Source organism: Bos mutus, chromosome 18, assembly GCF_027580195.1.
Source record: "Bos mutus isolate GX-2022 chromosome 18, NWIPB_WYAK_1.1, whole genome shotgun sequence".
Classification (NCBI taxonomy): Eukaryota; Metazoa; Chordata; class Mammalia; order Artiodactyla; family Bovidae; genus Bos; species Bos mutus.
Window position 1 is genome coordinate 47,998,032 of NC_091634.1, and position 17,130 is coordinate 48,015,161.

Below are 17,130 nucleotides of genomic sequence, written 5' to 3' on the forward strand. Positions count from 1 at the left end.
TTACTCAAGTTCAACAGCCCCCATGGAGGGGTGGGGCAGCAGGAGTGGTGGTCACGGCCTGCACCCACATTCCAGCCACCTGGAAAAGGTTCAGCGGGTGGCAGTGAGCGCTCTCTGAGGGCATCCGTCACCCCGTCTTCACGGCCGAGGAAACCACGTTGCCTGAAAACCTGGACACAGAGACTGGGGTGCACGTCAGTGTCTGCGCCCAGTCCAGGCACATACCCATTGAATCCCTGTAAATTCCTAAGTGGGCTGAATATTGGGAGCATCTTTCTAACAAGAGGACTTTACGGGACAAGAGCTGGTCACCATGGTTACAAGCCCGGATTTCCAGTCCTCCTCCCCACATCCTCCTGAGAGGGGCGAGGGGGATGGAAATGGATTTCAGTGGGAGACCCCTGTTGTGCGACCCCGGCGTGCGCGGCCTCGCGGTGACACTTCGCTTAAGTCTGGGGAGAAGGAGGGAGGGGCAGCCTCAGTACAGCCGCTGGGCTCCGCGGGGTCTCGCGCGCAGACTCGTCATCCTCGGTTTCCTACAGGCGGCGCGGTTCTGGCGTCTCCGGAATTTGGGGTTGTCGGTTGTTTCCTCACGCACAGCTCTGCTCACCTCGTCAGGAATAACGCAAAAGGGATAGCACAGTCTTCTCCCGGTGGTGACATCTGACTCAGGCCGCTAACTTCCGCCTTCAGTCGGACCTAAATAAATGCCACAGACACGGTTGGCCCCTGTCTCCCGCCACCTGCAAGATGGCCGCCTCAGCCCCGGACAAGATGGCCGCCGAGTCTCCGCCCCCGAGGTGGGTGTGACCTGGCAGCTGGCAGCCAATGGGCGCTCGCGTCTGTCCGCAGCCAATGAGAGGGCAGCGCGGGCAGGACCCGTAGAGCCCTGGACCCGCGCTCTGTTTGAGAGATGTCAGCCCCCGGGGCCCGGGTCGCCGCCTCGGATCAGGGGCCTGGGGTCCGCAGGAGAGCGTGGGCTGAGCTGCTGGGTAGGTGGGCGCGGGCCCCAAGACTCCTTCCCCCCCGAACCTTCTTCTGCCCATCCTCGTCCCCCTTCATCCTGATCCCGGAGCCCTGATCCCTCCACGCTCACCCGAGCTTCCCATTCTGGCAGCCCTCTGTCCACTCTGTCCTACGTGCGGTCACGAGGGGGCGATTCCAGAAGGTAGAGACGTAAGATTCACCTCCCCCACCCCCCAGTAGCCTGGATGACAATAATTGTTCAGCTCCGCTCAGCCCGAGTCACCTTAACATCTTTGAAAGGATCAATCCCAAGAACGTAGCTTTGGTACAGTCCTAAACAGCTAAACTAGACTTTGCTCAGATTTCATCAGTTTTCCCCGTAAAAGTCCTTTTTCTGTCCAGGCTCCCACGTGTCAATTACTCCCTTTTCCTTGGTCCCTGCGTGGGTGACAGTTCCTGGGTCCTCCTGACCTGGGCGTTTGAAGGAGTGCCCCTCTGTTGGGTGTGCCTGATATGTCCTAGGATTAGATTAAGCTTGTGCGGTTTTTGGCAGGAGTCCCATGGACATAACGTTCCAGGGTGCATCACCTCCAGGGGTACAGCGTGTCACGGTGTTTCCTTGCCTGAGTTTTTAAGGAGTGCTGTAATTTTTGTGAAACTGATTTTCTTCCCTAGAGGGAAGAGTTGAGAGGCAGAAACTGAGTCCCGAAGGGGAGGAGAAGGTGAGAGAGTCAGCCGTGCGCCTCCTGAGAAGCCATCTAAACCTGAATGACCTCATTCTGGAGGTGAGAGGCAGTTGGCTTCGCCTTTGTAAGCACATTTGGGTTGCAGGTTTTCGAGCCTCTCAAAGGCATCACCTTTATGAAGAGACACCTGGCAAGACTTGTGAGTATCTGGGAGGAGCACCCACTAAATGCTGTCCAGGTGAGAAAAGTAATCAGGAGCATATATCTATTTGGAGGTAGAATAGTCCAGAGAGGAGTCTGGTAATTCTCAAAGGTTTTAGTAAGTTTCACCCTAAAATTTTCACCTCAGATTATTTGGGAATTGCACAGTAGGCAAGCACTGTGTACACTTTGGTTGTCTTCAGGACATGGCTTGCATTTTAAAGTGGAGTTCTTGATGTTTTGTTTCTAGGTAGAAGGTCCTCCCTGTGACCAGCTGTGTCTCCGCCAGTTGATTGATTGTGATGGTCCTGAGGCCCACACTAACCTTTCCAGTTCATTGATAGGTGAATTATAGATTTGTTTTCTTAATATATTGCGTTATGGCAGAGCTGTACGTAAAGTGACTTTGATGTGCTTCTAACAGGCAGATGTGTTTAAATTCCCCCAGATAATGGTTTTCTACTTACATGTGTGGTCACCAACAACAAGTTTATGTGGCTTGCTTGGGGCTTGTTTTGAGGCTCTTGTTTAAAAACAGCAACTGTGCATCGGGCTCAGAACAGTAGGAACCTAAGTGACCCTTGGGAAGATGGGACAGAAATATGGTCCTCGTTTCTGGAAGTGGTGGGAACAGGCCGTGCTGGGTAGGGAAGAGCAGAAGGCAGCTGGAGATGAAGGCTGCCCTGGGCCACTCCTGGGAAGCCAGTGTTGCAGGCAAGCAAGTCCCACAGATTTTTTCATTTCCTGGTGCATAAAAATGTTACATTTACATGACACTGTAATCTACTAAGTGTGCAACAGCATTATGTCTAAAAGAACAGTGTGCATACCTGAATTAGAACATGCTCTACTGCTAAAATTTAAAAAAGACTTTATTGCTAAAAATGTTAACCATCGTCTAAGCCCTCAGAGAGCCATAATCTCTGTTACTGGTAGAGAGTCTCCCTCACTGTTGAGGCTGCTGACTGATCAGGGTAGAAGTTGCTGAAGGCTGGGGTGGTTGTGGCCATTTCTTAAGACAAGATAACAGTGAAATCCGCTGTGTCTTCCTTTCACAGATTCTCTCTCCGTGGCCTGCAATGCTGGGTAATAGCATTTTACCCACAGTAGAACTTTCAAAGTTGGAGTCAGTCTTTTCAAACCCTGCTGCTGCTTTATCAGCTAAGTTTCTGTAATAGTCTAAATCCTTTGTTGTCATCTGAGCAGTCTTCTTGGCATATTCACAAGGACTATATTCAATCTTAAGAAACCACATCCTTGGCTCAGATATAAGAAGCAGCTCCTCATCCTTCACTTTATCATGAGGTTGCAGGAAATCAGTCACATCTTCAGGCTCCACTTCTTCTTTTTTCAGTTTCTGTAATTTATTACAGACCCAGCACAGCCAAAAATTAAATGGAAATAGAATCCATCTGCCAGGCGCCCTGTTTGTGTCACCCATAACGTCCAAACGTGTGTGTATGTGTATGCAGCCCTAGGCTTCAGGGGCCCCAGACCATCGTGGGATGCTTCAACCAGACTGAAATTGCCTTACTTTTATATGTTGTGTCCCCCAGGTCTCTTCTCCCCTTCAAAAGGCAGTTTTCTGTAGTGCTAGAGCTTAAGAGAAGGCATTTAACCAGTCTCCTTCAGTAGTAGATTTTGTTGGGTATCTCCATATTTTGTTCTGTCTTTAAGGCTCTGCTTTGCGGGATCAAGCCACACGGCTGGGCGTTCCAGTGGCTGTCCTGTCCAGCCAGGTGGTGGCATCTGGCCTCATGCGGATCTGTGAGGCAGACACGAGGCCCCCTCCCAAGGTGCTGCTGACACCAGAGCAGAGGGTAAGATACAGCGTGAGTGAGGGGACTCTGCTTGTTGCTGTTTGGCTGTCTGGGAAAACTGGACATTTAATATGCTTTCTTAGAAAGGATTTAATCTCTTTTCAGAAGAAATTGTCGTCCTTGTTGGAGATCGCTCAGAACTTATTAGCACAGAACATGTTTTCCCGTCTCTACTTCTGTCAAGAATTATGGAAAGCACAGGTAAAGTTGAGATGGTAATTCTGATTCCAGGATCTTCAAGCAGTAGTCTGTTCATTTTGGTGGAGCCAATAGAATCCCCAGGTTTTGTTAGGAATTTCCAGCAAGCGTCTTGTTAATCACAGAGACTGGAGTGGAAAGCTTTCAGCAAGTGTCTCTGTGAATGGGGAAGAAGGACCTTCAATTACCGTATTTATCAGTATTCTCCCATCATTAGTCATATTTATTAGAATAGACAGTACACAGAAACATCATGTTATGCCTTCTTAGGTGTACTATGATGAATAATTTCCCAAGGTAGTAAACTATAAAAATGTAATTTAAAGTTATTTTTATTTTTATTGGCCACACTGTGCAGCTTGTGGGATCTTAATTCCTGGAGCAAGGATTGAACCTAGGCCAAGGCTGTGACAGGGCTGAGTCCTAACCACTGGACCACCAGGGAATTCCCTTATCTGTTGTTTTTTGGAAAGTTATAAATTCAGTAGGCCTACAGGGTTTTAAACAGACTTTATTACTGGAGTATAGTTGACTGACGGGGCTTCCCAGGTGGTGCAGTGGTAAAGAATCCACTGCCAACGTAAGAGACACAGGTTCCATCCCTGGGTTGAGAAGAACCCCTGAAGAAGGAAATGGCAACCCACTCCAGTATTCTTGCCTGGGAAATCCCATGGACAGAGGAGCCTGGTGGGCTACAGTCCATGGGGTCGGAAAGAGTCAGAGACAACTGAGTGACAGAACACACGCATAGTTGATTTACAGTTGAAAGCTATTGCTTAGTTACTAAACGGGGTCAGTTATGTAGCAAAGAAGAAACCCAAGGGTGGTGATGCATTCATGGTTTTTCCCTACTTTTATCCAGCGTTTATCTAGAGTTCAAGTGATTGTCAGGCTTTACTATGGTCCCAGCACCTGCTGATAATGAGCTGAATGCATGAGGGTTGTGATGGTCCAGGTGTTTGCAGGCAGCAGAGAAGAGTGGGCAGGGTGTCTGATTGGGTGGTTAGGAAAGGCTTCCAGGAAGAAGCTCATCGGGGTTGGTGGGGGGCCTGAGTCAGAATTCCTGGGTGAAGAGAAGGGTGCAGTGGGTGTGAGGGCCCGAGTCAGACTGGGGCACCGTGTCCGAGGGGTGGGGCATGTCAGGGCTACAACTGGAGGGCCTTTGTCCTGAAAGTGGAGAGAAACCACTGAAGGGCCCTAGAAAGGAGAAATTGGCGTGACCAGCTACACTGTGGGGTCTTGTGTTGGCCACAGCAGAGAAAGGCCTGGAGGTAAGTTAAGCTGGAGTCTGGGCCTGAACGCAGGATCATGGTGGGGATGGGGGTTCAGGTGGTCATTGAGTGTTGGCGGCTTGGTTTTCAGGAAAGCATGTCATTAGGCATATAGGTTGAATGTCTTAGAAGAAAATGTGTAGGTGAAGGACTCATAGTTCTGTCACTTTCTTCAGAATTCTTTGCTGCTTGAAGCTGTGTGGCGTCTTCATGTTCAAAACGTTGTAAGCATCCCAGAGCTGCTGGAAAGGTAAACCAGTGATTATTTAGCATTAAAATAAGCTAAAATGAAAACTTTATGTAACATAAAGTTAATATTACTTGATTTACTTTTTGTAATCTAGTCTAATTTGACTCACGTATATGTGAAACCAAAAATCACCCAGAGAAGCAGTTGCTTTATTATTTAAAGACAACGTTGTTATAATTGAAATCTTCATCATGCACAGACTTGGTAATTTTTTTTTATGAGATACATAATGTGATAAAATATTTTTCTCAGGTAAATTTATGACTGGTAAAATGTGTGCAACTGTTACCTCCTGAAATGCCACCAAGAGTCAGAAAGGGGGGTTTACAAAGGAACAACCCTGTATAGTTAGGAGAGACAAGGGGAGGAGGGGCAGAAAGTGGAGGGACTGAAGGAGAGGTGATCCAGGTGGAGCCAGTCGGACACGCACACTGCCTGCCACCTGTCCAGATGTGAGAAGGGTCAGGAGCCTTAGTGGTTGGCCGTCCCTGGTCAACAGAAGGCTGGAGGTTTAGGTGTTTGTTCTCTGGCCAGAAGAAACACAGAGTGTCTAGTCTGGGGGACTGTCAGGCACAGTGGTAAGTGCCATATTGAAGCCAGTGGTTTCATGATGTGTGGGTCACATCCAGAAGTTATGCAAGTTTGGTTAGTTTGACTACATGAAAACCATTATCTCCTAGCGTACACACCTAATGTCAGAGTGCCAAATATATGAAGCAAAGCATGATGGTAATGAAGGGAGAGATGGACTTTGAACCATACTAATTGGAGCCTTCAGTAATGGGTCGATCCAGTGGTCAGACTGGTGATGACCAGCCGACGTATCTGACACCTGCAGCATGTCCCACCCAGTGGTAGCAACACACTGGCTCTCAAGTGTGGAACCGTTTGCAGGAGGGGGCCGCATGGGTCAGGCCCTAGAGAGAGTGGGAATAAATTTAAAAGGGTGGAATCCATACAAGTGTCTTCTCAAATCACAGAGCAGCTGAAAAGAATCCACAGAAGACAATTTGGGAAATCCACAGTGTTTGGGAAGTAGGCCACACGCTTTTCAATAATCAATGGATTGGCGAAAAATATCACAAGGGAAACTAGAAAATAGCATAACAAAGGAAATGGGAATAACATACCAACATATATTGGGTGCCACTGAAGTAGTGCTTAGAGGGAAATTAGCTGCAAAAGCCTATATTAGAAGAATGATCTGAAGTCAGTGACTTAAAGTTTGGCCTTAAGAAACTAGAGAGAGAAAAGCAAACCAAACCCAGAGCAAGAAGGAGGAAGGAAATAATAACCATTAGAGCAGAAATCTATGAAATGAGAAACATAATAGAATCAATGAAGATGTCTTTGAAAATGTCAGCAAAATTGATAAGCCTTTAGCTAGACTTACCCAGAAAAGAAGACACAGCCAGCCAAAATCAAGATGAAAGGGGGGTTATTACTGCTGACCGTACAGAAAATTAAAAGCACTGTAAGATAATACTGTGAGGAGTGTTATGCCAATAAATTAGAAAACAGATGAAATGAATGAATTTTCAGAAAGATACAAAAGATTGCACTGAATAGACTGTAACAGGAGAGGAAACCAAGTCACTATTAGATGATTCAGAGGCTTCCCACAAGGAAACCCTCAGGCCCTGGCTCCTCTTGAGAACTCTGCCAAGCATTTAAAGAGGAAATGCAGTATCCCTTCATAAATTCTTCCAGAAAATAAAGACGATGGAATACTCCCCACCTTACTGCATGAGGCCAGTAGTACCTTGACAGGAAAGTTGACAGAGAGACCCCAGGACAAGAAATTACCAACCAGCATCTCTAATGTATATAGATGCAGAAACTCAGCAAAATATTTACAGACTGGATCCAGCAACCAAAAAAGGTCTAAACATCATAAAAATGGAGATTTATCCCCAAAATGCAAGGTTGGTTTAACATCTGAATGTTAATTAACATATACATTAATAGCATAAAGGACAAGAGTGATCATCTTAATAGAAGCAGAAAGCAGTTGACAAAGTCTGATACTATTTCATGATAAACACTCAGCAAGCTGGGAGTAGAGGGAACGTGTCAACCTCATAAAGGTCATCTGAGAAAAAACCCACAGCTCACATCATACTGAGACTGCAGACTGTACGATCAGGAACATTCTTAATATTTCTGTTCAATATCACCAGACTTTCTGGCCAGGGAATTAGTCAAAGGGGATAAAAAGGCGTCCAGTTTGGAATGGAAGAACTGGAACTGTTTGCAGAGGACATCATCTTGCATATAGAAAATCCTCAGAAATCCACACCAAAAGTTCTGGTGTGAATAAATGAATTCTATGTGGTCGCAGGGTACTAGACCAATACACAAACACACTTTTGTTTTCATACGATAACAACACACAGCCTGAAGGTGAAACTAAGAAATAATTTCATTTAATAGTGCATCGAAAAGAAAAAGAACAAGACTAGTGCACTGAAAGCTATAAACATGCTAAAAGAAGCTAAGACCTAAATAGATGCTCCAGGCTCCTGGATCAGACATATTATTATCAAGACGGCACTGCTCACCAACACGACGTGTGTACCCAGTACGGGTCCTTCGGGTCTCAGCTGCTTTGCTCACAGACTTTGACAAGCTTGTCCCAGTGCTGATACGGAAATGCAAGGAACCCTGAATCACCAAAAATTGTTCAGAAAGAGGGAAAACCTGAAGGAGTCACACCTACTGAATTGATTGTTTGAGTTCTTGCTTGCTTGCCTGCCATGCGGCCTGTGGGATTCCCCAACCAGGGGTTGAACCCATGCCCCGTGCAGTGGAAGCACATAATCCTAGCTACTGGACTACCAGGCAAGTTCCCACACATCCTGTTTTCAGAACTTTTAGTACAAAACAGTCATTATCAAGATAGCGGGGTCCTGGCATAACAGTTGACATACAGAAAAACAGGATTGAGTGTCCAGACGTAAACTCATACATTATGGTCAGTTGTTTTTGACAGCGGTGCCAAGACCATTTAATGGAGGGAAAATGGTCTTTTCAGCAGTGGGGCTCGGACCACTGGATATCTACATGTAGAAGGATGGAGTTGAACCCCTACCTCCACTACAGATAGCAGTTAACTCTGTGCATCCGAGACCTGAACTTAAGGGCTAAAACCATAAACCTCCTGGAAGAAGATCCAAGGGTAAATCTTCATGAGCTTGGACCAGGCAGGGATTTCTCGGACGTGACACCTAAAGTTCATGCGACTATCAGGACAATGAAAAGAGTGCACAGGAAACTGTTTACAAGTCAAACAATTCCTCTACTCCAACAATAAGAAGAGGAATAATCCAGTTAAAAAGCAGATAAAGGGTTTCAATAGACATTTCTCTAAAGAAGATTTTACAGAGACTTCCCTGGTGGTCTAGTGGCTAAGATGCTGCACTCCTCAGGCAGGGGGCCCAGGTTCAATCCCTGGTCAGAAGACTAGATTCCATATGCCACAACTAAGAGTTTGCAGGCTACAACTAAGACCTACTACAGCCAAATAAAAGTAAATTTTAAAAAGATCCACCAATAGCTAAGCACATGAAAAGATGCTCACCATCATTAGTCACCAGGGGAATACAAACCCGGCAAGTGAGAGTTGCCCACCCACTGCGACGCCCCCAAACCAGCATTGCTCTGCCAGATACTCACTTGTTGGTCTAGAGCCCGAGCCCATTATTACTACTCTCATTACTTTATTACTACTCTCATTACTGTTATTAAGATTTTTCTTTTCCCCCAACAATAATAAGCCACTCCAAGTAAATACACTGTGGAAAAAGTGATGATTTTTACTTGGCTGGCCCCACAGTGGTGGGGGCAGGAGGCTGAGCAGTGCCGGCTTGCTGCCTGTGGCCTCAGCTCCCTGGTGGAGTGAGTGTGACAGATGATGGAATGCTGTGCTTGTGCCCTCAGCCGCGCTGACACCCAGGCTGTGGTGGTCTGGCTCTGCAAGGACCTAGGCCTGCTGTGTGAGCAGATAGAGGTCCCCTGTCCGTACGCTGAGGTCGCCAGGGCTGTGCTTGCCGGTGAGTGCATGGAGCGGGCGGGTGTGTCCCGTGGCGATGGTCAGGGAAGCACAGCAGGCCACACTTGGGGTGTGGAGAGCCACCAGAAGTCAGCTCAGGCACACCTGTCCTCGAGGGCATGTGCTGGCAGCCTCTTGGCCTGTTGGGTGGGCCGGCTGCTGTATTGAGGATAGGCACGTGGTGGCCTTCTGAGCACAGAGGCAGGGGCTCCGTGGATGACCTGTCCTGCCTTCCAGGCCCCGAGCGGGCGGGAGAGGGCGGACAGTCGGCTCCTAGGACCTGTGCAGTATCCATGCCTCTGCGAGGCCCAGCTCCAAGTGGTGATTTTAGAAGGTGCAAGAGAGGAAACTGGGCAAGAACCTCGGGTTCTCTGAATGTGGGGACTCTGGGTGAGCAGGGTTGCCTGCTGTGGCCCTTCGCTCAGACACCCGGCCCCTGCGGCTCTTGGGTCAGCAGGTCTGCCGTCACCCATCCTCCCCGAGGAATGCGGCCCGTGAGTAAATGGAAGCCTGGACGAGAGGGTTCCCTGTGGGGCTTATACAGTCTTCCTTTGCGGAAGGGGCATTCCTTCTTCCTAAAACTGTCCTGCTGATGTGAGTTATCCTGCTCCCAGATGAAGCTTAAACTGTTTAATTTCAGTCCCTTGATGGTAACCTTGTCAGAAGCTCTGAGTCCATCTCCTGCCTTGCTCCCCACAGTTTAACACTTTCGGGCCCTAAAAGCGTCCTAGTGTGGTTGAGTAGGAGGGAAAGGACACGTGAAACCCTCTTGAAATTTATTTAAGTGAGAACGTCCTTCCATAAACCTGACCAGCTATGTCTCCCTTTCTGTGCAGTGGGCTTAGGGAAGGCTTGGCTGGGTCTGGTGGATGCGGTTGGTGGGCCCCCCGTGCCCAGAGCCAGCGTCCCAGCTTCGTGCAGACCCTGCCCTCCCAGCCCTTCTGAAGCTGGTGGTCTGCCCAGGGACCACAGTGCACAAAAACACTTTGCTTTTGTGCTTTTCAGATCTTGTGCAAATGTTTGTTTTGAGGGGATTCCAGAAAAGCGACGGTGTGAGGGGAGACGGGGCACCAGCGCAGATGGCCCAGGTGGGTGCCAGGCAAGTGGAACAGGACTCTGGGCAGCAGGCACAGGATGAGGGGCTTGGGTGTGCAGCCCCATATGGGGGCGCTCCCTGAGTCTAGCTGCGAGGGCGTAGGCCTGGGCAGTGGTCTCTCTCCTGCGTCTCTGGTTTCTGAAGCTCCCAGACTCTGGGCCAGTGCTTGGGAACAGGGGGAAGGGTGTCCTGGGCAGATCCCCTGAGGGGGTCTGGAGACTGGATCTGGGGTGATGGCAGGCTTGCTTGCACACAGGTGACTGCAGTGTTCTGTCCCCACAGATCGCCGCTGCTGTTCTTGAGCAGATGCTGGCCTGTGAGTGGCCCTGTGGGCCGGGCTGGTTGGGGTTCCTGTAGCTCCTGCCTTTCCAGCTCAGTCGTGCCCTGCAGAGGCCCTTTGACGTCTGTGATGGGGTACAAACTGACCAACTCACTACAGTCTCCTCTGGAGACCAGCTTTGCTGTCTTCACGTCTGGTCTCCAGAGCAGCAGTGGTAACAGCTGGATGGTTTGTTAGGAAAGCACTGTCTTATCTGTATTTGGGTGGATTTTCAAGGCTTGAGTCTGATGCCACCGAGACGTGTGGGAGCTTGAAGGGATTGTGGGTTAGGGGTCCATGACCTGACTTGCCCAGAAGCACTTGGTCAGGGCTGTTTCTGACAGACGTGACGATATGATGCTGATGTCTCTTTTCTGCCTCAGCCACTCTTGAAGCTGTGGCAGCTGGCCTACCGGAGGGGTCCCCAGCATACAAGGCAGGGAGCTGCTGGTGAGTTCCTGGGGTGGGCCTGCAGGCTGAGCGTCCCAGCTGCGCTCTCCCTCCTGAAAGCTCCGTGATCTTTCGCCATCGTGGTGACAGCTCAAAGTGCTAGGAACCGTCTGAAGATGGGGCCCTTCCTGTGGGAACTGTGCCCTCCGGGTTGTGAGGAGGGGGCAGGCCTGGGTCCTCAGGGTCCAAGCCAGGGTGGCCTTGCCCTGCCATGCTGCCCCCGCAGGACCTGTATATGCTTCTGTGGGGGCGTGCCCCACGCTCCTGGGGACCGAACCTGCTTCAGGGGATCGTGGGCTGAGGCCACCCAGACTGTGGCTCTTCCGTGGGAGGCTTCTGTGCTTTGTTACTCCTTCCCCTTCTTAATTACCTTGCTCCTGGTTGCTGGTCCCCATGATGACATCAGGAGTCCTCAGCCTGCTGTGTGGTTCAGCACTTAGTAAGCAGCTACAGCACACAGCTGTGTTGTATGTGTGTGCATGTTCATCGTGTGTTGACTGTGCGATCACAGCCTCCCAGGTTAAATCAGTGAACTCAGAGGCCCCTCCCTGTCTGGGTGGCTTCTGCCCTGTCTCCCACCCAGAGCCTCCTCACTGCATGTGGGATGCAGGCAGGTCACATGGCATCTGGGACCCTGAGTTCTCTCCTCTAAGGGGCACCCCACTGTCAGGCCCAGCCCCTGTCCCTCCTCACCTGTCGGTGACTCTCTGCGCTGTCTTTCCTTCCCTCTCGTGTCGGGGGATGGCGTCCTTGGCTTGAGGAACGTGGGTGTGGTTGAGAGCTTTGTGGTCTAGGGCGGGGCTGTGGTTCCTGTGGCCTGTGAAACCTGCGAGGAGCGGCCCTTCACGCCCCCAGTCTGACCTGCCTGCTTCTCTCTGTGACAGCGACTGTTACCTTTCATCCTGTCCTGTAGAGTGATGCCCCCCTAGATTCCCTTCCATCTGCAGCATGGAAGCCGGGCTGCAGGCCTGCCAGGGAAGCGTGGCAGGGTGTGGGCAAGGCCAGCCCATACACCCGAGCCAGGGGTCTGGAGTGTGGGGCCTGCAGGTCTCCGCTGCTCTTCGGATGAGCTGCTCCTTGTGCATGAGGTGTCGCTGCCATGCAATGGGAACCTAGAGGGTCCCTTCCCTGAGTGCCTCCGCTGTGTCTACAGGTTCAGTGTGTTCAGTGGACCCATGTACCAGAGTATACTTTCAGCAGAGACTCTGAAGAGGTGGTTCTGTCATACTCTGACCCAGATCCTCACCCACAAGCCTGTGCTAAAAGGTGGGTCCAAGCGTCCTGGCGCTCCCCGCTACGGGAACTCAGACTGTGGGTGTTAACACTGGAAGGACAGTCTTCTGTCATTAAACATCTTGTTTGAGAGTAACACTTTCCCATAAAGAAAGTTTGAATTAAAGAAGTGTCACCCATTGCCACAGTAGAATGGCAATGGGTGAAGGCCTTCTTGTCTTTTCTGGGTAGGTTTTGGTTGTTTATTTTTTTTTTTTTTTAATATTTATTTGGCTGAGCTGGGTCTTAGTTGCAGCATGCAGAATCTTAGTTGTGGCATGTGGGGTCTAGTTCCCTGACCAGGGATCAAACCCGGGTCCCCTGCATTGGGAGCCAAGAGTCTTAGCCGCTGGACCACCAGGGAAGTCTAGGTAGGTTTTTAAAACAGTGCTCATACTGTGAATTCCAGGGTTCTGTTTCTGTGTCTCAGGTCAGCATTTCCTGTGTGTGCATGGCTTTCTGTGAATTCCAGGGTTCTGTCTCAGTGGCTCAGGTCAGCATTTCCTGTGGGTACATGGCTTCCTGAAAGGTGTCCAGCACCTAGGCCTTCTCCAGGTCTGCGTGTCTCCCAACACGCCTGCCCTCGGAGCACAGGAAACTCCTCAGAGGCCACTGCTCCAGCAGAGGGCCTGGGCCCGCTGACCTGTGCTTTTCCACCTGCCATGCTTTCCACGGCGTCCTCACTGCTTGTTCACAGTGAAAGTTCGAAAGCCAAATAATTAAAATGTAACTGATGGGTTGGAGGATATTTAGTAGATATGTATGATAAAGGATATGACATAAAAAATGGTTGACAAATGAAACGATGAAGTTCACATACACTTGGAAAAGTGCAAATTAAAACACAGTAAGTGTTTGACATGGACTCAATGAACATTGATGATTGCTGACCTGTCATTCTGTGTGTTTGCTCCTGAATGAAGTTTCCGATGCCGTTCAGATGCAGAGAGAGTGGAGCTTTGCAAGGACCCCCGCTCTGCTCAGTGGCCTGTACCGCAGGGTAAGTGCATGGGGTGGGGTCCTGGGAGACACCACAGCCACAGCTGTCCCCGGCTGGATGACCATCTAGGTCCAAGACTGAACTTGTTACTAGGGCAGAGCGCCATAGCCTCAGAGGAGAACTCCCTCTGGCTGGTGCTGGCCATGGGGGTCAGCATGGGCAGGTGTTTTGAGTCCAGGTTGTGTCTGATGCAGAGTGGGAGGAGGTGAAGGTCCAGCTTTGACTCTCTGCTTCCAGCTCTTTGTGATCCTGAGCCCAGAGGAGCTGGTGGGCCACTTACAAGACGTTCTGGAGACGCAGGAGGTAAACTGGAGACACGTGCTGTCCTGTGTGTCCACGCTGGTCATCTGCCTCCCGGATGCACAGCAGCTGGTTAATGGTGCGTGGGGCGGGAGTTGTGTCCTTTTCTGGGTGTGTGTGTGTTGGCGCGTAGGGAGGGAGCTGTGTCCTGTTCTCAGTGTGTGTCTGTGTGTGATTTATGGACCGGTGTCTGTGAGTGAGCCTGTCATGGAATCACTGATTCCAGCTCAGTGAAAATGAAGCCCTTCACACCTGCTCAGCAGGTGGTCGTCCAGCCGGGGACAGCTGTGGCTGTGGTGTCTCCCAGGACCCCACCCTGCTCAGCCGTCTGCCTGCTGCCGTCTGCCCTCGTACCCACTGCCAGGCTGCATGCAGGCCGCCACCCATGCTTGGGGATCGGTGTGGGCAGGTGGACGGTCCTGCCCGCACCCCTGGCTTGTCCACAGCCGTGCTGGTGTTCTTACCTAGGTTGGGTGACCCGTCTGCTGGCACGTGCATTCGAGAGCTGGGACTTGGACAGCATGGTTTTGGCATTCCTAGTCGTGCGGCAGGCTGCGCTGGAGGGCCCAGCTGTCTTCCCATCCTACGCTACCTGGTTCCAGGTGAGCTGCCTGCACTCCCGCCTGGCCCCCGGGGTCCAGCATGGCCCACGTTTGCAGCTGTGGTTGACTCTGCTGAGACTGCATGGCTTCCCACCTCCTTGTGAGTGCAGTCTGGTAGGACGGTGAAAACCAACACGGCTGCTTTTGTGCACACTGGGCTGCTCTGTGGTGGTTCTCACATCCATGGGGATGGGGTGGGGCGGGGGGTGCCCTTCTCTCTGCTTACTTCCCACCAGGTGCAGGTGTTTGCCGGGGTTTGCTCCTTCCAGACTGCTGAGCCCATCTGGGTGCATTTGGATCTGGGATTACAAGGCCTATTCTTTGTAGAAGCTTGGGTGGCAGAGCTATTGTCTCCTTGCTGGACTCTGTGCCCGGCTTGCCTGTTGGGTTGGTGGGCGTGGTTCGTTCTTTCACTGAATGAAGCTCCCTCCTGCCCAGTGTGTCGGCCAGCTCCACACAGTGGACCAGGGGCTTCTGCATGTGGCTCCGAAGCTGTGTCCACCATCCTGGCACTGAGGATCCCCCTGGGGCCCAGGCAGTGCTCTGATGGCAGGCCCAGTGGTGTCGACTGTGTGTCCTGCATGCTCACTCTGGTGACTGTATGTCTGCTGTCTGTCTGACCATCCTTTGTCAGAAGAACTAGGGGTGTGATCTGGAAGAGGAGCTGCTGCAGGCCTTGCAATGTGGTGGGTGGGCCTCATGTGGGGTGGGTGCTGCTCTTTGCTGGCTCATCCAGACTGCTCAGGGCCGACTCTTCAGAACCTCCCTCCCCCAGGCGCACCCAGTTCTCTAAGGGTCCTCTTCACTTTCCTGCTGTGACCTGGGGCTTTGCCAAAGGCCCACCTGCCGTGGCTACCTCCCCTGCAGGGCTGTCGTCCACTCAGCTGAGCGTGTGGTTAGAGTGGAATGAGTGTGTCTTCGAGGACAGGGCTCTCGTGGGCAGTTGACAAATCCTGTCTCTAAGGTTCACAGAAAGGCACCATATTTACCATTTTCCACAGGAATGTATCCTTTATAAATTTTTAAAATGTTTTTAAATTTAAATTTTTTATTTATTTTTGGCTGCACCGAGTCTTCCTTGTTGCACAGGCTGCAGCAAGCAGGGCTACTCTCTAGTTGTGAGAGTCGAACAAACACCTGACCTGGTGGGAAGTAAGCAGAGAGAAGGGCACCCCCCACCCCATCCCCATGCACGTGAGAACCACCACAGAGCAGCCCAGTGTGCACAAAAGCAGCCGTGTTGGTTTTCGCCGTCCTGCCAGACTGCACTCATGAGGAGGTGGGAAGCCACGCGGTCTGGGCAGAGTCAGGGTTTTGTTGTGGAGCATGGGCTCTAGAGTGGGGGCTCAGGAGTTGTGCACTGGCTTACTTGCTCCTCGGTATGTGGAATCTTCCTGAACCAGGGATGGAACCCATGTCCCCTGTATTTGCAGGCAAATTCTTAACCACTGGGCCATCACGAAGTCCTACAGGACTGTATTTTTTACTTTTTAAATTCTCAGTCCGTCTGTTTAGCTAGGGCACAGCCATGGCGTCCTGGAGACGAACAAGCTAAAATGACATTGCTTCCCTCTTCCCGCTGTTGCTGAGGCTGGGACATAGTCATGGCCACTGCATGGCAGGTCCTCCTCTCGCCCCACCTCATTCCCGGCTCCTCCCCAGGCCACTTTCGGCAGCACTAGGGGCATCCACAGCTGCAGCAAGAAGGCGCTGGTCTTCCTCTTCAAGTTCCTGTCTGACCTCGTGCCCTTCGAGGTCCCCCGGTACCTGCAGGTGAGAGGCCAGCAGGACCTTCTGCTCAGTCCCCGGTCCTGGGGTTCCCCCAGGACACTGCAGCAGGGAGCAGTCACAGCAGGGACGCCACCCTGGGGTGTCAGGGTGTACCTAAGGGAGCCAGGTTTCTTCTGGTAAATGCCCAGAAACCAGCGTGTGTGGTCCTGGGAGCTGGTCCGTGAGCAGGGCCGTCTGCGTGCCTACACACCACAGACGGTGAGGCAGGCAAGCGTCCTGGGCCCTGTGCTTGGTGTTCAAAATGATCTATTTGTATACTGACAAAGAAGCTGGGGGAGTACGCCCCCGAGGCCATGACTGTTATTCCTGGGGTGTAAGACTGGATGCTCAGTTCATGTTGTCACCAAAAGCATCCTGCTGTGCACTTGCTTGTGATGAGATGCCTATCCCCAGCACTCACTTTCGTGGGTAAGGCACTTGGAAAATGAACATCATCTTCCTATTTAATTAAATGTATATTTCATTTCAAAGAGTACGCACAAAGTAACGCACATAGAGGGAGTGAGCACATGCCCTCCTGAGTCCTGTCCCCCCACCCCCCACTGCCTCCCTCCCATGTGGGGCCTGGGAACCAGCTCTGTGACAGGACCCTTCCTGCCCTCGCCTGGCCCAGGGCCCTGTCTGCTGCATGTCCTCTGGTCTGTGGCTGATGCTGGGACTCTTCTGTGGTCAGTGTGAGTGACTGCCCCAGAAAGTCGGGGCAGCTGAGGAGCTGATGGACGCCCCCACCCTCTGCCCACAGGTGCACATTCTCCACCCACCCCTGGTCCCTGGCAAGTATCGTACCCTCCTCACCGATTATGTGGTGCTGGCCAAGACACGCCTGGCCGACCTCAAAGTGAGTCCCAGCTCCTCTT

At 51.2% G+C, this 17,130-nt stretch overlaps 1 protein-coding gene across 3 annotated transcripts in view; it reads left to right on the plus strand.

Annotated features, from left to right (window-relative positions):
- The first annotated feature begins 858 nt into the window (after positions 1 to 858).
- FANCA (FA complementation group A) overlaps positions 859 to 17,130 on the plus strand; it is a 37,767-nt gene continuing 21,495 nt past the window's right edge. For all 3 annotated transcript variants that reach the window (XM_070388511.1, XM_070388512.1, XM_070388514.1), the window contains exons 1-16: positions 859 to 992; positions 1,642 to 1,751; positions 2,104 to 2,197; positions 3,531 to 3,673; positions 3,779 to 3,874; positions 5,319 to 5,392; positions 9,332 to 9,444; positions 10,449 to 10,531; positions 10,822 to 10,855; positions 11,242 to 11,308; positions 12,462 to 12,574; positions 13,504 to 13,580; positions 13,818 to 13,959; positions 14,349 to 14,482; positions 16,145 to 16,255; positions 17,016 to 17,111. In XM_070388511.1, coding sequence (XP_070244612.1) covers positions 914 to 992; positions 1,642 to 1,751; positions 2,104 to 2,197; positions 3,531 to 3,673; positions 3,779 to 3,874; positions 5,319 to 5,392; positions 9,332 to 9,444; positions 10,449 to 10,531; positions 10,822 to 10,855; positions 11,242 to 11,308; positions 12,462 to 12,574; positions 13,504 to 13,580; positions 13,818 to 13,959; positions 14,349 to 14,482; positions 16,145 to 16,255; positions 17,016 to 17,111 — 1,566 coding nt within the window. In that variant the 5' untranslated portion in view covers positions 859 to 913. The remainder of the gene's footprint in view (positions 993 to 1,641; positions 1,752 to 2,103; positions 2,198 to 3,530; positions 3,674 to 3,778; positions 3,875 to 5,318; positions 5,393 to 9,331; positions 9,445 to 10,448; positions 10,532 to 10,821; positions 10,856 to 11,241; positions 11,309 to 12,461; positions 12,575 to 13,503; positions 13,581 to 13,817; positions 13,960 to 14,348; positions 14,483 to 16,144; positions 16,256 to 17,015; positions 17,112 to 17,130) is intronic.